Source organism: Anabrus simplex, chromosome 3 (assembly GCF_040414725.1).
Source record: "Anabrus simplex isolate iqAnaSimp1 chromosome 3, ASM4041472v1, whole genome shotgun sequence".
In the NCBI taxonomy this organism is placed as follows: Eukaryota; Metazoa; Arthropoda; class Insecta; order Orthoptera; family Tettigoniidae; genus Anabrus; species Anabrus simplex.
Window position 1 is genome coordinate 232,939,695 of NC_090267.1, and position 21,083 is coordinate 232,960,777.

Below are 21,083 nucleotides of genomic sequence, written 5' to 3' on the forward strand. Positions count from 1 at the left end.
CACTTGCCCCGGTGTCCAGCTCCAGAATACACCCTACGTCGAGCACGGAGGCTACTCCTCTTGAAAATGTGCTTCGACCAGGTGGACTGAATTTCTGGCAGTACGAGGTCTCACCTCTGGTCACCGCTCCTCTTCCGCTGCCCATATCCAGTCATACTATTACATACCGTTATATTTCCCTAATTAATGCAAGCTCCCTTGGTTTGGCCAAGTAAGAATTTTTCCAACATTGAACTTGCCTTTATGAACTCAACAAGGAAGGACTTTCCAAAACATTTATGTCAGTACTTCGGATAGTTTTCGACTATCGACTTTTCTTATCACAAGGACTATCTTTTCGAGATAGAAGTGGATGTAAATACTGTAAACTTGTATATAGTGTACAAAAGATAGACTCTTTCTCAAGATTCCTAATTCATTTGCTTCAAGTTAAATTTCATTTTATTTGTGTAAATAGTGTATTTTGCATTTGAAGCGAATAATAAAGTTGTGTTTTGTAAATCTCAACCTTGGTTACAACACAACTCTATGGCGACGAGGTAAAAAAAAAAAAAAAAAAAAAAAAAAGGAACGCAACAAACACTCCAATTCATCGGCCCCAGTCACCAACTCTGTGGCGACAGGATAATAACTTGCTATTCATCCACTCCTTCACAACGAGGTACAGCAAACTCAGTGCCCTCATACACTTAGACATTGGCGACGAAGTCAATCAGTGCCCAGTGTGTCGCCCACTTAACAGACATTCCCCAGCTCTCTGTCGTGCGCTCCACCTGTGTGGCACGCTCCAGCGTGTTTGCTTGCTCTCTCTCTCACTCCCAGCATATACCGGTCAAGGTCGCGCCTACAACCAGTTCTGACACACAGCTCTCCTTGCTCTTTATTGCACGCATATCGCAATGGCTACAGCTGAGCAACTCGCTACGGTATTCCAAGCCTTACAGCAGCAACAACAACAGTTTATGCAACAACAACAGGCAGCATTAATTCAGGCTATTCAAGCTATTTCTGTCACTACACAGCCATCAGCTATTCCTCCGTTCTCTGCTTTTGATCCGGCTAAGGAAGAATGGTCAGTTTATTTAGCACGCTTACAACAGCATTTCATCTGCCATTCTGTCACAGATGATCAACGCCGCCGAGCACTATTTCTTAGTTCAGTTGGCAATGCTACGTGTGAATTACTACGTAAATTAGGTCCAGAAGAAAACCTTTCTGAGGTACCATTCGCACAGCTCCTGGCCCGTCTCACTGAACATTATGCCAAAGCTCCTCACATAGTGGCTGCTCGCTATAAATTTTTTCAGAGCAGAAAGCAACCCCATCAGACACATACTGAATGGATAACTGAATTGCGTGGTCTAGCTAAACCCTGCCAGTTCATATGCTCCAAGGACGGTTGTGGTTCACCCTACACTGATTCTCTCATTCGAGACATGGTAATTTTACATACTCCTGAAGACAAGATACGTTTTGACGCTGTCAAGCAGAGTAACCCTTCTTTAGAAGACGTCCAGCGTATTGCTACGGTTTATGAGCTTACTACCAAGACTGCCGCAGCCATAGCTTCTCCACACGAAGTTGCTCAAGTCTCGACTCAGGCCCGCAAGTCCTCTGCTACAGTGAACCGTCCAGATAAGGCGCTCTCTACCAAGCATTCTCGCCAGGTTCCCTCTCGTAATGCTACAAGGAAGCCCAATGCTAAAAGCACCTCGAAACTCCTGCCTTCCTGCCGAGGCTGTTTCAAGCATCATGAACGTCGTGACTGTCGTTTTTTCAAAGCCACTTGTGAACGATGTAATAAACTTGGACACATTAAGACTGTATGTCGGAGTTCGCTCCGCCCTGCTAAGACTCCTGCAGCACGCCCGAAGCATATACAGCCCCGCCAAGACATGGAAATTGATCAGATCAATCTTATTCTGCCCACAAGGAATTCTCACAAGATCATCGTTCCTCTCTCATTCTCTACTCGATCTGTCGATTTTCAATTAGACACTGGATCACCTGTCTCTCTTATTAATCTGGCTACATACCATGACTTAGGTTCCCCTTTATGCTCTCCAGCTGACATCCAGCTTGTGACGTTTAACAGAAAGAAAATTGACATTAAAGGTCAAATCCAGCTTCAGGCTAGTTATAAAGGAATTCAGAAGGCCATTCCTCTTCTCGTAGTTAACAACTACACTGCATCCAACATTATGGGCATGGATCTATTTAACTTATTTGGTTTCCAGATACATGACAACATTAACGTTGTATCTACATTGCATCCTACTTCTGACGTTACCGATCTCCTAAAGCAGTTTCCTGAAGTCTTCGACTCTCAGCTCGGAACAGCAAAAGACTATACAGCTCACATACAGCTAAAATCCGGAGCTAAGCCTCGCTTCCTCAAAGCACGTCCAGTACCCCTAGCACTTCAAGCCCTGGTCACGAAAGAATTAGACAGATGGATACAAACTGGAATTGTGGTACCAGTTACTTCTAGTCAATGGGCTACTCCACTAGTGGTAATCAAGAAACCTGATGGTAATGTTCGACTTTGTGGCGATTTTAGATCTACAGTCAACGCACAACTCGACACAGATATCTTTCCTATTCCACGTCCAGAAGACTTATTCCGTCTTCTCGCTGGTGGACAATTCTTCTCTCGAGTTGATCTTAAAGAAGCATATCTCCAGCTACTTTTAGACGAAGACTCTAAGAAATTTCTAACACTCAACACTCCTCTCGGACTGCTCCAGCTCCAGCGGCTCCCATTCGGTGTTTCATCCTCAGCGGCTATTTTTCAGCGCTATTTAGCTCAACTCACTGCCTCCATTCCCGGTTGTGCTAACTACCTGGATGATATTATTGTTACGGGAAACGATCATCAGGAACATCTAAACAATCTACGCCTCCTTCTACAGAAATTGAAAGACAATGGCCTACGAGCGAATCTCGCTAAATGTACATTCTTTCAGCCTCAAGTTCACTACCTAGGACATATACTTGATAAGACTGGAATTCGCCCTAGTGCACAGCATGTCTCTGCTATCGTCAACATGCCAGCGCCTCAGAACCTCAAGCAGCTCCAGTCCTTCATAGGCAAAGCGAACTACTATAATAAGTTCATTCCCCGCTTCGCTACAGTGGCAGCTCCATTAAACGCTCTACGTAAAAAAGGTGTTAAATTTCAATGGACTCCGCAATGCCAACAGGCATGGAAAACCATCAACAACGCCTTAATTCAAGCTATACAACTCACTCATTTTCAGCCCGACAAGCTCCTCATGCTAGCTACTGACGCTTCAGACTACGGTGTCGGTGCCGTTCTCTCCCAGAAGGATCGTCATGGACGGGAACGCCCCATCGCGTTCGCTTCGAAAACACTTAACGACCATCAACGTCGATACTCCCAGATAGAGAAAGAAGCTTTAGCCATCATCTTTGGTATTCGCCATTTCAATGAATATCTCTATGGCAACCATTTCCTGATCATTACTGATCATAAGCCTCTCGTACACTTATTCCATCCTGGTAATAAGATCCCTGAGAATTCCCTCAGAAAGCTTCAAAGATGGTCCATGTTCCTTTCTGATTATTCCTATCAGATTGTCTATCGAGCCACATCCCAGCATTGTAATGCTGATGCCCTCTCACGCTTACCAGTTGGTCCTGATACTGCCTTCGATTCCCAAGAATCTGAATGTCTTCAGTTGGACATAGAACTTGAAGATACTGTCTCCAGTTTTCCTATTGATGCTACCTGCATAGCTAAAGCTACGGATAAGGACAGTACACTTGCTACTGTGCGTACTTACATCCGCAACGGTTGGCCTCTTCAGAGCAATCTTCCCGCCCACCTTGCACCTTATCATCGTATGCAGCATCGTCTCACGACTCGTGCTGGAGTCGTACTCCTAGAAGCAGGCACCATCTTCCGAGTGGTTATCCCACTTAGCCTACAGAAACAAGTTCTCGAATTATTACACCAAAGCCATTGGGGTATATCCCGAACGAAGCAACTAGCACGTCAACACTGCTACTGGCCCGGTATTGATGCCGCCATCGAAAAGCTCATCCGTCATTGTGAACAATGTCAACTGAATCAGAACGCCCCGTCTTCTGATCTAGCTTCATGGCCTCCTGCTACTATTCCATGGGAACGAGTTCACATCGATTTCGCAGGTCCTTTCCTCAATTCCATGTGGTTAATAGTCATCGACTCACTATCGCACTTTCCATATGTAGTGGATATGCATTCGACTACTACAACCGAAGCTACCATTCGTGCTCTACAGAAGATATTTACTACAGAAGGCTTACCTCAAGTCCTCATTTCGGACAACGGACCTCAATTTACAGCTACTGCTTTTAAGAAATTTTGTACATATAATGGCATTCGTCATATCCTAGCACCGCCTTTTCACCCTCAATCTAATGGTGAAGCTGAACGCTTTGTACAAACATTTAAGAGAAGTATGAAAAAAGCTGTCTCTTCAGGCTTAACTAAAGACCAAGCATTGCTCCAACTCTTAAGCAACTACAGAACTCTGCCCGGCGCTGATAATATCACTCCTGCACAGAAGCTCCATGGACGACCTCACAGAACTTTGCTTTCTCTGTTGCAGCCTCTTCCGGCCCAGTCTCAGATCTCACCAACGAAGTTCTCAGTCAACGACAAGGTCTACACCCGGACATTCAGGTCAAACCCACTCTGGATACCTGGAGTCATCTGCAGATCTTTGGGTCATCGTCTCTACGAAATACAGACTAAGGAGAAACGTATCTGCCGCCATCAAGACCAGATACGTCTGCGCTACCGCCCATGTCCAGCGATTGATTCTATTGCTCAGCCAAATAAATCTATTGCTGAACGAGCTTTAGATCATTTAATAACAATGGGTTCCTTTCAGGACGAGACAGCGCCACTCCGCCCGGTCCCAGCTCCGGACAATCCAACAGAGACATCAGCAGCTCCGGCCCAGCATCGCAGCCGCCGCCAGCGCCGCCGCCATTTCACGCCGTACCGGCGTATTTAGGAGGGGAGGGTGTTGTATGTCCGGCGCTCCCTTCTCGCTCCGCCAGCCAGCTACACGCGCGCCAAGTGTCATTCTTCTAGCCTCGACGCGCAGCCCTCAGTGCGCGTGCCTGAACAGTCGTGTGTGTACTATAAAGAGGAACCCCCAGCCTGTCCAGATGCCCACTTGCCCCGGTGTCCAGCTCCAGAATACACCCTACGTCGAGCACGGAGGCTACTCCTCTTGAAAATGTGCTTCGACCAGGTGGACTGAATTTCTGGCAGTACGAGGTCTCACCTCTGGTCACCGCTCCTCTTCCGCTGCCCATATCCAGTCATACTATTACATACCGTTATATTTCCCTAATTAATGCAAGCTCCCTTGGTTTGGCCAAGTAAGAATTTTTCCAACATTGAACTTGCCTTTATGAACTCAACAAGGAAGGACTTTCCAAAACATTTATGTCAGTACTTCGGATAGTTTTCGACTATCGACTTTTCTTATCACAAGGACTATCTTTTCGAGATAGAAGTGGATGTAAATACTGTAAACTTGTATATAGTGTACAAAAGATAGACTCTTTCTCAAGATTCCTAATTCATTTGCTTCAAGTTAAATTTCATTTTATTTGTGTAAATAGTGTATTTTGCATTTGAAGCGAATAATAAAGTTGTGTTTTGTAAATCTCAACCTTGGTTACAACACTGTTCACCTATTTGTGCGACATCATCAGAGCTGCAGTAGGCCTACGCTACGGAGGCAGACATTTCTTAACTACAAAACACAGATGTACCGCATGACTTCGACGCGCGTTTTCGTTGCGTGAGTCGTACGGACGAAATTATTCACAAATTCGTGTGATGTCATCAGAGCTGCATAAAGCTTGTAGCTTCTTCAAAGCAGAATCGTTGTTCTTTATGAATAACGTTGGGGGGTCTCGTATGTAAGTTTTATTTTTTCATTTTCTTTGTCTTGAAAAGCCAAGGGGGTGTAATACGCGAAGGGGTCTTATACATGAGAAAATACGGTATAGAGACTGTTGAAATAAATACAACAGTTCTATGCAATTTTAGATTTATCTACATTTAATTCAATTCTCAAACCAAGTTCATGAATTTCATAGAGAATTCAATACAGAATTCAAAATACACTGACAACTGTTAACTGCACATATCGGTTAAATTCGATATATACACTGCCTATACATCTACAGACCACAGCACCAAGTCTCCGATGAATCTACTGAAATAAACTTGCATAAAGATGTTCTACCTCGCAATTAGATGATGCTGCTTTTCCATGAGATCTTGTACAAATTACCACACATCTCAGACCAGTACTAATCACCACTCCTCTTAGACCAGACCAGACTTCTTCTTAGACCACTTAGAGCTCTCCTTACATCGACTTATGTAAACTCGTGATGACTGCTTAGATCCCTTCTACCTGGTCATCCCTTCCACATCGACACACGATAGCTAGCGAATACAGACACACTATCGAAACCACGTGGTCACGCGCTTTACAAGATCAGTCATATGTCTAAATAGCTTCCCCACGCGTACAAACGGTTACCACCTAGATGTGTCAGAGGAAAATTTTCTTGCCTAATGCAGCTTTGGTTAAATATAGCCTTGGTAGCACAATGTCATGCCAGCTCATCTGCCTAAGTTCCAAGTTAAGGTATGACTTTTTCAAATCAACAAATCTCATTTATATACAGAATAAAGAATAACCTAGATAAGTTTTAGTTATACATATTGGGGTCAAATTAAAATGTAAATACTGCAAACCTGCTGGGAGTGTCTGACAAGTTCGGCTCGCCAGATACAGGTATTTTGATTTGACGCCCCTAGGCAACCTGCGCGCCGTGATGAGGATGAAATGATGAAGATGAGACATACACTCAGCCCCCGTGTCAGCGAAATTAACCAATTATGGTTAAAATTCCTGACCCTGCCGGGAATAAAACCTGGGACCCCTGTGACCAAAGGTCAGCACGCTAACCATTTAGCCATGGAGCCGGATATTTATTTAAACGATAAAACTTCATTATTGTCTGCACATTTGCATCAATTAGATCAGAGTTCAAATGTTCACCTTGACTGTCGCATAGTATCATGCCCGAGCAGTGTCCAGATTAGCATGCGAGCACTAGATTCCGTATGGTACTCTACAGCAACCGAATGGTAAGTCCCGGTGTTACATGATGATGAACAAGCAGCAGAACACGAGAAGTTCAAAATACCATACTGTTATATCTTGTTTGTGATAACACTAAAATAGTTCAATTTTGCAGTTAATGTTTACCTGTCTGATATTATTGTTAATGCTCTGAGGGAATAAACTGAAATTTGATCATATTAATTTTTACATAGTATTTCCCGCCCAGCTGTTCATTCCTGCCATCCGGCTGGCGAAAACACTGAATTACCAGTTATAGAAAGTAAGCAAACTAATGGACCCTTGCTCAGTGCTAAAAGTGACGCTTGGCAGAAAATTTGTAGTGAATTCAATCTACATATTGACGTTAGTCAATGTACGATCAAGCAACTGAAACAACTGTATGAAAATCATCTCTTTTGTTTGTAAATCTTTTTGGAAAAGGCCTATCATATTCCAAATATTCAAGGTACAGAAGTTCTGCATCTAATGCACCTGCCATATTTTGAGCTAACAGAAAATTTAACTGCTTGAACCTGGGCAGTTAACTGAGATTTTAACAGATTGTTAGTCTTAACCAATATTGATTAAATGCTAATTTGGTTAAGTTCACTGTTAAATTATTTTAACAGGCAGTTCAATGTTAACTGAGTTTGAATAAACCGAGCCACAAGATACAGGAATTAAAAAAAAAAAAAATTGGTGCACCTCCTTATAAATCAGTGAAGATGTGCAAAAATGTGTGTAATTATGTAGATACCGGGCGAGTTGGCCGTGCGCGTAGAGGCGCGCGGCTGTGAGCTTGCATCCGGGAGATAGTAGGTTCGAATCCCACTATCGGCAGCCCTGAAGATGGTTTTCCGTGGTTTCCCATTTTCACACCAGGCAAATGCTGGGGCTGTACCTTAATTAAGGCCACGGCCACTTCCTTCCAACTCCTAGGCTTTTCCTATCCCATCGTCGCCATAAGACCTACTTGTGTCGGTGCGACGTAAAGCCCCTAGCAAAAAAAAAAGAAAAAAAATTATGTAGATACTGTATATTACTTGTAGGTATAGCATAAAATATTTAGTACAGGATGTACTCCAGGGGAATGAACGATGTTTAACAACAATAAATTCTATTGTATTCAAAATAAAGGGAGTCCATGATTATTTTTTAGCTATATTGTAAAACCTTGGATATTCATGATTTCACAAGAACATATTTTTTATGGATATTTGAACTTTTGTCTATTACAATGTACATAGTTTAATGACAAATTTTATTTTGTTCTTCTGTTATTTTCTAGTCCTTTCCTATCCCGTCATTGCCATAAGACCTATCTCTGTCAGTGTGACATAAAGTCAGTTTGAATAAACAACGGGGCTTGCTCTCTTTAAAGGACGCCATTATCATTCTCTATTTTATAAAATCAGGATAAACTGACAAGTTTTCCATTTCTCCCTTAGTGCACACACACACTTACACCTGCTAATGAACAAACACATTTGTGTAAGAAAGAAAGTGAACTGAAATGTTATTTACCACAACTTGAATTGGACGAAGAACTTGATGCAGTTTGCAAGTGCAACTGATAGTATAATTTGAAGCTTAATGCCTAGATTGAAAAGACTATTCATTTTACATACCAGTTAGTGTTAGATACATTATGATTGTGTTAAGAAAATCCTCATAATGTTGTTAACAGTTATTAAGTGAAATGAAAAATATACACACACAAAAAAAATCCTATAATACATTGTCAGTATTTAAAAAGTTCAATGTTTGAAGTAAAGTCTTGATCAAATCAACACATTCCGAGTATGAGCGTCGAAACATCATAACCAGTTAGTAGTCTGTTTGATTTGAGATGTATAAACTTTTAAAATATGAATTTGTACTCTTCTTCTCATTTTATTATTGTTAAATTTCAGTAGTTATTCATTTAAAGAAGAAAGGGTCTAGAAGTATTGTTGTATTTCATGTGATAAATACATTCATTACATTTGTTTTTCAGATCAGCACCTGCTGTAATATTCTGGCAGTGGGTGAATCAGTCCTTCAATGCTATAGTTAACTATACTAATAGAAGTGGAGGTTCTCCTATAACAAATGAGTAAGTAATAGATGATATAAACTGGACTTGTTAAGTTTAATATTTGCTGATTGTATTATTGTTGACCGAGGGGCAATTATGGTTGATAAACCCTTAGTTTGGCGAAGCAACCAATCTGCTAATCACCAATACTTGTTTTTTGTACTGATATTGACAAATGTGAAGGAAAAAGTTTATGAAAAAGAGCTGCTCTTTTGTTGTGATTTTTTGCCATAAAATTCATAACTGTACTTGCAAGAAAAGTGAAGGAATGAATATCATGTTTCTGCTGCATTTTATTTTTGATAGTCTCTTATACAGTTTATAGAGTTTTGAAAATCCTTGTAAAGCTCGTAATTTTTAAGGCCTTGAAGGTCCTTGAATTTTATTGACATCTTTGATTTTTGATTAATTAAGTTTCTTAATATTTAGAATATAATTGCTAATCAATAGATTGTGTGGTTAATTACTTGTCAACAATTTTTATGTATAATTTTGTGTACTTTATTATTTGTCATAGTGAACACTCATAATTTAAAATTGCACCTACCTGATGATTTTTGTATGACTTCCATAAAATTATGATTATGGTTTTTAATTTGGTTCTCAACAAAATTCATGGATGTTAGTGCTGCCGTTATAGCCACGCCTTCAAGGTTACACATGACACTTCCTAAGCCGCCTCACTTTGGTGAATTCGAGGAGAGACCAGAAATTGGGCAAGAAACACTATTGATCAAACTTATTAGCATGGGCATGTTGTTCTTGGCCTTTGGGGTGTGGTGGTGTGTTTTTCGCCCACAGCATGCTGTTGTACTCATCTGTTGACTGTCAGTCGCTTAAGTGCGGCCAGTATCCAGTAATCGGGAGATAGTGGGTTTGAGCCCCACTGTTGACAGCCCTGAAGATGGTTTTCCGTGGTTTCCCATTTTCACACCAGGCAAATGCCGGGGCTGTACCTTAATTAAGGCCACAGCCGCTTCCTTCCACTTCCTGGGCCTTTCCTATCCCATCGTCGCCATAAGACCTATCTGTGTCGGTGCGACGTAAAGCAAATGGCAAAAAAAAAATTCACTGTCACACGTGTCCAAGACACTGCCTAGCAGTGGCAGACCATGTACACACTCCTGCCTAGTTAGCAAATAAGAATTGCTAACTTGCTCATGAAGAAATGTTCTACTGCTGTGATTTATAGATCTGTAGCTATGAAAGCCCTAATTCGCAAACCGAGGTTTCCTTACCTGTGATGGCGTTGGAAATAAAAGTGGGGGTCATTGGCAGTTTGTTCTTTCAGGTCCAAGCAAATGTCAAGTCTTTGTTGCTTTTGGTCGTCACTTAAGAGTCCGGGAGTCAGGATCAGTTCTGGAAGGAGCTGTACTTGCCCCGGTTTCCCCTATTTACAGGCAGACCCTCCGATGAGGGTGGGCGGCATTTGCCATATTATTATTATTAACAAATGTATTGCAAATGGGAAATATCCCGGTGGCAATGGTCACTTACAGTAATGTAATAATAAAGTGAAGTTAATATAATTACCCAACAACAAACAAACAGGCAAACAACAAGAGTACAACAAGCAAATATATGGAAAGAAAATATTACAAGAACTTCTACTAGTTGAACATTCTAAATCCAGCATCATCATATACAAATTCACACACAACTTGAGTATTTACAGTGCTTAACACTACGGCTTTCAGTACAATAGGTTGACCTTATTACTAGCTTAACATTATAAGTGAAATGAAGGGAAGTTAAACCGTAATTACCCTACTACTACTACTACAACAACAACAACAACAACAGTACAACAAGCAAGAAATACTACTAATTTAACTTTCTAAATCCAGCTTCATGTACAGTTTCATACACAACTTAATTATTTCCAATACTTAACACTATGGCTTACAAAACTATAGGCTGAGCTTACTACTAGCTTAACATTACAAGTTATAATAAAGTAACGTTAAGACATAATTACCCAACAATATCTACAACAACAACAAGTGTACAACAAGCAATTCCATGGAAAGCAAATGCTACGAGGAATACTACTAGCTGATTTTCTAAATCCAGCATTATCATATACAAATTCACACACAACTTATGTAATTCCAGTACTTAACACTACGGCTTACAATACTATAGGTTGAGCTTAATATTAGCTTAATACTAAAAGTAACGTTCAAGTAAACTTGAAACATAACTACCCAACAACATCAACTGGAGTACAACTAGCACTTCCACAGAAAAAAAATACAAGAAATACTACTAGAATAACATTCTAGATCCAGCATTATCGTATAAAATTTAATACACAACTTAAGTATTTCCAGTGCTTAACACTACGGTTTACAGTACTATAAGTTGAGCTTATTACTAGCTTAACATTACAATGTTAATAAAGTAATGTTAAAAACATAATTGCCCTACAAGAAGAACAACAGTACAACAAGCAAATCCCTGGAAAGAAAATATTGCAAGAAATACTACTAGTTTAAGTTTAAAAATCTAAATCCATCATTGTCAGCATATATAACTTCACACAAAACTTAAGTACTTCCCAGTGCTCAACACTACAGCTTACAATACTATAGGTTGAACTTACTACTAGCTTAACATTACAAGTGATAATAAAGGAAAGTTAAAAACATTGGTACTTACACAATAACAACAACAACATCTACAACAACATGAGTACAACAAGCAATTCCCTGGAAAGAGAATACCACAAGGAAAAGAAACAAAACCCTCCTAGTTTCACAATCTAAACCAAGCAGAAAATCAGAAATTCAGTGTCCGTAATTTACGTTTACTTTTCACTTTACACAAACACTAATGGTCTTCTTAAATGACTTGATACTGGAAGGGAATCTATCAAAGACTGCTGCAGGTAATTTATTCCAATCCCCTACGGTCCTGTTAATGAAGGAAAACCTGCCCACGTCCGTATGCTGGTTTCTGGCCCTAATTTTATGCTTATGATCATTTCTCAATAAGTATGAGGTAGGTTCCAACCTATTCCTAATACTACTCCAAGCAGCCCTTCCCGTATAGCTCTTATAAAGACCACACAGGCGAGCTCTAGTTCTTCTAGATTCAAGACTTTCCCAATTAGTGGTATTCCTCCTATTTCCAGTTACGAAATGCATCGCTCTTCTTTGAACTTTCTCTAGGGAATTTATTAAACCCACCCTGTACGGATCCCAGCACTCAGAACAATATTCGAGAATCGGTCATACCATGCATTTATAAGCTTTACTTTTGGCACCAGAATTAGCTTTCTTGAGATTTCGCATGATAAAATGTGACGATCTCCAGGTTTTCTTAACTACATTTTCCACTTACTTTGACCAGTTTAAGTTTTTTCTAATAGTAACACCTAAGTACTTACAACTATCAACTTCAACATTTTCTCCTCCATTTCGTAATCCCTCTTTCCTGTCATTTTCTTTTTACTGAAATACAATTTGTTGCTTTTTCCACTGTGGATTTTCATTTGATTTGCACACGCCCATTTTGCAATCTTATCTAAATCCTGCTGAAGCAATAGTTCATCCTCCTCTGTCTTTATCTCCTGATATATGACATAATTATCGGCAAAGAGGCACACTTCCGATTTTATAGAATCAGGCATATCATTCATGAAAAGTATGAAAAGAATTGGCCCAATAACGCTACCCCGAGCCACATCAGACATAACACTTATTGGAGAAGATAGCGTTTTTCCCACGCGCACCCTCTGAGTTCTTCCATTGAGGAGTTCTCCTATTCATTTCACATCTCTGATGTCAATGCCCATATGCCCTAACTTGTTAAGGAGGATGTCATGTGACACAAGATCGAATGCCTTAGTACAATCAATTACTATTTCATCAATCCTTGACCCACTGTCAAGCTTATCCGATATGTCTTGGCATAAGGAACAGAGCTGACTCGCAGGAGAAGCCTTCCCTAAAACCATGCTGCCCCTTAAATATCATTCCAGAAGCGTCCCATTTTAACCTCAAATAATCTAATATTTGTTTCCATACGATTGACATCAAACTTACCGGTCTGTGGTTATTCAAGTTGTTCTTGTCACCCCTTTTGTGAATAGGAGCTACAATGACCGATTTCCAATCTTCTGGAACCTTCATATGGTAGGATCGCTTCACTCCCGAGTTTAAGTGCCTCTCTGGAAATAGAATCTGGCCCACACAATTTACATCTTCTAAGTTTAGAAATACCTTTACGCAGTAATGAAGCTATAATTTGGAAATCATTATTAGTTTTCGGAAAATTGTCCCTGAATAACTGTGCCACCGGATTAAAAACCTTTCCGTAGTGCTTATTTAATGCTACCGCTTTATATCTATTGTCGCCAATAAATCACCTCCTATACAAAGAGAAGGAACTGACTTGTTCTCCCCCTTCAATCTTCGTATATATTTTTTTTTAAAGGGCAGGAATTCCAATTTTCATTTAGGATATTGTCCAGATATTTTTCTTCAGCCATTTTCTTATCTGTTAGCAAAAGCTTCACCAAATGTCTATACTCCGCTTTGCACGCATCGTTATTATTTCTTCTGTTGAACTCTCTCCTAGCCTAACGTTTAAGCTTCCTAATAGTCGCGGTGTAGTATGGCGGATCTGAATTTTCCCTAATTATCCTTTTGGGAACGAATTTATTCAGTCCAGTATTTATAATGGTTTTGAAGTTCTCCCAAATGTCATCCATTCCCTTGCCCTTCTTTAACCAATTAGTATAGCATAGCCTGAGATAGTTTTGAAAACCTATGGAGTATCCCCTCGCATAGCACCAAATAGTCTCCCAAGAGAGATAGAGTACCACAGCACTGTGATCACTAATCCCCTGAATTACGTCACAAGAGATAACGTCATCCGGTCTGACCAGAAAAACATCTCAGAGTGCTCATTTACGTGTGTTCTTTGTAATGACTTAGGAAAAGCCTTTATTCCACAGTAATAATTTAACTGCTTCCTGTGATAGGTCCCCAGTGGTTGACCCAGCCCAGTTTACTGACGGTAGATTTAGCTCTCCTGCAATTATAGTTCTTTTCCCGTAGCTTATACAAGTCAATTCTGAAAGACGAGTGATTGTGTTTAAACCTGATTTTGGCAGGCGATAAGCTCCAATAATGGCTATATTTTGTTTATTGGATGGATTATTTACCTCCACCCCAATTATTTCGCAGTCATCTAGAACACATTTTAATGTACTGTTTAGCTGTGACCTAACAAATAACAATTCCCCCTCTAGACCCTCTATCCCGTCTGAACATTAGAAATTTTGACATGAATATTTCAGAATTATATATATTATCCGATAACCAATTTTCCGTTCCAACAGTTATATCAGGGTCACTCACATCAACTAAGTTTTCGAATTTTGCGATTTTATTACCAATACTTCCACAGTTTACCTGCAACAATCTGAGAAACTTACCCAATCCGGTATCACTGCCTCTCACAATGTCCTGTTGGTGGCCCCGATGTCGTCATAATTGCATCAAATCTGCTCCCGTCGTGGATCGTCATTCGGCTGCCGGTTCTGCGCCGTCATGCGTTTAGCTGGGAAAGGACTCGGTAACCCTAGAAAAGAGTTCACCAAGTCTCACCCCTCCACGCTGGTTCAGATTAAGTCCATATAGGTAACTGCATGTTATTGTGGTGGAGGATAGTGTTATGTGTGGTGTGTGAGTTGCAGGGATGTTGGGGATAGCACAAACACCCAGCCCCTGAGCCATTGGAATTAACCAATGAAGGTTAAAATTCCCGACTCGGCCGGGAATCGAACCTGGGTCCCTCTGAACCGAAGGCCAGTACACTGACCAAGCAAGTCGAACTACTCTGCAGTGAAATAGTATAATATTCTTTGAAAAGAATTGTGTGTCAAATAAAGCAACAATTAAATGTCACCATTTTACCACCCGACCAGAGTATAAGCTCTGAAACATGTTGTGGAGTACAAATTAATAGAAATTGTGACTGGTAACAGAATTAATTATTTCATAACAAAGTAATTAATAGTAACTGACAAGGCCTATATAAAACATGGTTATGTTTAAGGTCAGTGTTATTGTTGATCATCTTTTAGGGTTTACTGTAAGCCATCAAATTTTCTTTGCTTCTGGCCCATTATATTAGAGTATCTGAGGCCTAAGAGTTCCCCCATCCTTCCCTTATGATTCCTTTTTGGGTTAATTCTTCAAGTAATTATTCCTTCAAGTGTTTCTTCTCATTTTGATGGTTATCTTCATAATCTTCATTAAAAAGGAGCAAATAAACATGTGAAAAGGCAGTTGCAGCAACAACCAGCACTCTCCCCATGATAACTACTATCTGCAAAACTGTTAGTGACACTTAATTTAATGGGGGGGGGGGGGGGGGAGTTGAAGGGCAAGGAGGGAACTCAATTCTTCCAGCAGAAATGCCAACTGAATGGAACTGAAATCTGAATTGCATCAATAGTGTGATCGATAGGCTATGAATTTTCCAAACCTTTATTTTCTAAAGCCCACAATTGCATCACACACACACACACAATGTATATATCATGTCCTGTTGTATCGTTTTTCTTTATTATCCATAATAATATCGATCAAAATGAAATAGTAGCCTACCTCTTCTCACTAGGGGTGTGAGGAGAGGCAGGAAAGGTTCTAATTCTCTTAATTGTGGACACAGATTTTCCCGTATATGCGGCAGATCATTCAATCAACTTACTGAGGGGAGGGGATAGCAATTGTTTTTTTGTTTTGTTTTCTGCATCACAGCAGTTTTCTACATGTTCTATTATTTTTCTGTCCTCACTGTGTATAGACTTTTCCAAGTAGAATTTCTAAGGCATTCATGTGATGTACTTGGATTCTCCTCAACCATTGCAATAGGTTTCAAAAGCTCACTTTCACCGATATTTCTTTGCTTTGTTTTAAAAATAATGATAGTATTCAAAGTTTTGCAATTACACCGCTAGATGTCTTACAGCGATGCATAATCGATTCATTTTTTTATGTCACAGATTGGCAATCTGTAACTCGAAGTTAACAGAGGTCTACCAATTCATCACTAGGGAGCCAAAGTGTCACTAAAAGCTTCGCAGATAGTAAGCAATAATTCTATATAAGTGAAGCTCACTCTTGTCCAGCTTCTTGGCTGAATAGTCAGTTTAGTGGCCTTCAGTTCAGAAGGCCCTGCGTTCGAATCCTGGCTGGGCTGGGGATGTTAATCACGTTTGGTTAATTTGTGTCGCTTGAGAGCTGGGTGTTTTAAAATCTTAATACACGTCTTCATTTAAACACAACATATAGCACTACTAATCGCCGCAGTAGTGAATACGTCCCTCCATATGGGGTTAATGTTCGGAAGGACATCCGGCCGTAAAACTGGGTTTAATCCACGTTAGTCCCAACCCTATATAATGAGGAAAAGGGCCAGGAAATAAAGAAGTGAAGGTCAGTGTTGATTGACTTAGGAATAAAAATTTGAATTAGTACCTATTAAGGTTGGCTCCATCAAAAATGCTGTCATAACATGAAACATTCAAAATTTAATTTAATGCAAGGTTTGTTTGAAATATAACAATTGAACAATATTTTCATGTTGATGGGCTTGACAATAAAAAAATTGAATTAGCAAATACCTCCATTAAGGTTAGCTCTATCAAGAGAGTTGTCATGACTTCAAAATGTTCAGAATTAAATTCAAAGTAAGTTTTGACTTAAACATTTCTAAATAAAGCTGACCATTTTCAATATTTTGGTTAAAAATCATTTAAACCCCTATCTTAATGTCCCCCTTTTCCTTTGAATATTGTAATGGCAGTTAGCCCGGCATCTATGGTAACACAATTGTGAAATATATGCCTAGTTTCCTAAAAGAATGCCCAGCCCTTTTCACTTGATACTTGAAGGAATAAACAAACATACATACATCAAGACAGGCATAAATTTATATGACATGGAAAAGCTTTTCAGTCAAACAGAATGATAATTTTCATAATGTAATGACAAAATATAAATTTTATGTTTAGAGATAGTACTTCAGCATATTGTTTACTGAAAGAGAAATAATCTGATCATATACTTATTGTATATTATATTGTAATATTGACTGTAAGCTTGTTTTCAGCCAACTCGCAGAGTCCTATGCCTTGGCTACTGGTGGAGCCCTTATTACTGCCCTTGGTCTCAACAGTCTTGTTAAGGTGAGCTCTTTCTTGTATATTCTGTTTGCCTGGTATTCTTATTCATTTGAATCAGGAAGTAATGGAGCCAACTAGAGGGAAGAATATTCTAGAGTTGGTGCTGATAAAGCTGGATGAGCTCTACAGAGAGTGGTGGTGATCATTGTTTTAAGAGAAAGTACAATTGGGCAACCATCCTCCATTAACACTAATCAGAGGGGAAAATGAAGAGACCCAATCCTTCAAAAAATGAAGGTATTGATAAAGGAAAGAGAAGGACCATGAAGGGCATGAAAATACTTCCTAGGTCTCAAAAATCTAATACCATTGGGGTCAGAAGAGAACAAGAATTGACCTAGGGAGGTCAGATAGAAAAATGTAAAGTGAGGAGACTGACTCAAGTACATGGGAACAGTACCAGACTTGGCTAGGGCCCCGCATTGTTTCCACCCACGATCCAAAGTTCAGAGCCCCTGGGCCCGCTTTTAGTCTCCTCTTATAACAAGCAGGGGATACCATGTGAGTATTCTACTGCCTCCACCCACAGAGAGAGCTCTACAGAGAAACTGAAGTGATAAATGATCATGAAACTGGTTCAGTCATAATTAAAAATAAATGTGATGGAAATGAATGTGGTAAAATTAAGACTATTAAAAAGTACCATATTTTTGATAAGACAGGCACAGGGATTTTAAAAGAAAATTCTCAGTGGAAAATGGTAAATAAAAATGTGTATATTCAAAAGAAATAGAGTTTTGCTTGCAAATTAAAATTAGTAAAAAAAAAAGCCACCTAAGGATAGCATAGTGACAAACATAATTGGCAAACATATGAATTTTAGAGAAAAATGGAAGGGCATGTATAGGTTAGGTACTTGAAGGAAGAAACAGGTTCCAGAAATGATATTCCAGGAGTTTTATATGTGAGGATTTACATAGGGCAGAAGTATTTGATCAGCAGTATGCAAAGATAGTTGGACATAAGGATAATGTTAAGATCGAGGAGGTGACTAATACTAGTTAATTACTGATATTTAGCTATGATAACTAAAATATTTACAAAAAGATGCAACGTTCCTTTATACAAAGGAAAGTGATAATGGATGATTAAAGACCAGTCAGCTTGACATGTGTTGTGTATTCTCTGGGACAGCATTCTTTTCGATTATATTAGAAATGTTTGTGAAATTGCCGATTGATTTGATAGAAAGCAGTTCCGGTATAGGAAAATGGTTATTTCTATGAGGGTCAACTTATAAGATTCCAGCAAGATATAGACATAGATCTTTTAGATTCAGGAGATCAGGAGATGGACTGTATCGCATGTATGCCTTGGATAGATACTTGTTAGGGTAGATCACAGGAGGCACTTACGAAAATGGTTTTTATTTACAATTTGCTTTACAACTTCTAAGTCTCATTTCTGTCCCATATTGGCATCAACTCAACTAAGGTTAGGTTGAAGGAAGAATCCTGCCTTCCAATACTTATTTGCTTTTTATGGCTAGTCTATGTAATCACAAAACATATTCCAGCTTAAAATCTAGTTAAATAATTAAAAAAGCACATTTCATTCCTGATTTGGAACATCTTCAGTTAAACAATGTGTGTAAAGGTACAAAAATTGGCATATACGGAATGAAATTAAAAACACACATGATGATGTTGAGATAAAATGTTCTGTCATGTTGAGCTAAAACACTCAACAAGTCAGTCTGAATGAAGCTTTGAGGTGGACAACAGACAATGGTATGGTAGAGAAGTGGGGAAAAGTCAGGTTGTAATTTTCACCAAGAGAAAATCCCCCCCCCCCCTCCAGTTTTAAATGCTCTGTTCATCGAGTGAATGTATCTCATACAGACTTTTGTAAGTAATTTTTTTTTTTTTTTTTTTTGCTAGGGGCTTTACGTCGCGCCGACACAGATAGGTCTTATGGCGACGATGGGATAGGAAAGGCCTAGGAGTTGGAAGGAAGCGGCCGTGGCCTTAATTAAGGTACAGCCCCAGCATTTGCCTGGTGTGAAAATGGGAAACCACGGAAAACCATTTTCAGGGCTGCCGATAGTGGGATTCGAACCTACTATCTCCCGGATGCAAGCTCACAGCCGCGCGCCTCTACGCGCACGGCCAACTCGCCCGGTGTGTAAGTAATTAGAATTTAATACAGGGTGATTGGAAACAACATGAACTAGGTAAGTGAGTGTTAGAGGGTTCATCATACTAATAAATAATTTGAAAAAAAAAAATTGGTATCTTACTTTATCAACTGCTAGAGTTAGCCAATTGGATCACTTTGTGGGCAAATTCAAATGGGCTTGGTGAGCTGGTGTTGCTAAATCTGCACGTGGCTTAAGACTGGCTTGAAAGCACCAATGGGGGGGGGGGGGGGGGAAATCCTGCACCAGGGGGGGAGATTTGAACACAGACCTCCGAGCTGACAGGATTGCACCATAGCAACTACGCTGATGCTGATTTCTCGGCATGGCTCTCAAGCCGGTATTAACTTGCGTACAGATTTGGCAATGTCACCTCGCAAAACCAATGTGAATTTGCCTGCAAAGCGATCTGATTGGCTAACTTCAGCAGCTGATAAAATGAGAGCAGTGCGAGAGATCAAATTATTTTCTTCAAATTATTTATTAGTATGACCAACCCTCAAACACTCATACACCCAGTTAACGTTTCCAAACATCCTATATAAGGAACAAACTTCAATATCAATAAACAAAACCTGACACGCGCCCGAGAACCACCGGAAGACACGTCCAGCTCCACCCCTACCCCCTCAACAGCCACTCCCCCTGCCCCTCCACCCTTTCCCCTTACAGCAACCGGCGTTAGCCCGAGATGAACACGGAGCAGTACACAACATGCTCCCAAACATATACAACCTCAGGACTACAGTAACAGTAAGTACACATATAGATTCTCTCACATGACTCAAAGACATCCCTTCAGCATATTAGTATTACTCACATCTTATTCTTATCTTTCACAGATAATCATTACACTCTCACACGACTACGAAAAGGGAAGGAGCCACCACTCTGGTTTAATGCCATACAACTTTACTTAGTACGGCACAGGACATCATGATTCATCTTATAATGTAAACAGCAGGATTTTATATATGGCAAGCTGTAATCTCTACATTTCTGTCCAAACCTCAACTGAATCTACACTACTTCAATGTTTTGCCCTTTAGAAATGTAAAGTGTTTCTTATCCTTCAAGTACATATGGTGACAAAGATCTTGTAAACAGGAAATTGGTACTTTTAAAGTGTAACTCATATCGCAATTCAAGCCATTGAGTTTTTAATATAATGTACAGTTATGGACAATTAGACTTAATTATAGTAGTCAAACTGAAGATACAAGAAACAGTGCAAGCCATAAACTCAAACATTTACAAGCATGAAAGTATTTTACATATATGTTGTTTTTATTTTATGCATACTTATAAGTTAGTGTTTTAAGTTTCAGGAATATTCACTGCTTATAGATGTGCATTCACGCATGCTGCATGGATAATTATAACAAATACCTAATTTCCAATTTGACGAATGCCCTACTCATGAGTACAACCTGACATGTTATCGTCACATGATATTCCTTTTTAGATATAGTAATGTTTGCAATTGCACGATGT

The 21,083-nt window shown here is 39.7% G+C and overlaps 1 protein-coding gene across 2 annotated transcripts in view; it reads left to right on the top strand.

The window, feature by feature from the left end:
* Positions 1–21,083, top strand: part of Sfxn1-3 (Sideroflexin-1-3) — a 115,349-nt gene that overhangs the window by 32,702 nt on the left and 61,564 nt on the right. For both annotated transcript variants that reach the window (XM_067142912.2, XM_067142913.2), the window contains exons 4-5: positions 9,169–9,267; positions 17,380–17,455. In XM_067142912.2, the coding sequence (XP_066999013.2) occupies positions 9,169–9,267; positions 17,380–17,455 (175 nt within the window). The remainder of the gene's footprint in view (positions 1–9,168; positions 9,268–17,379; positions 17,456–21,083) is intronic.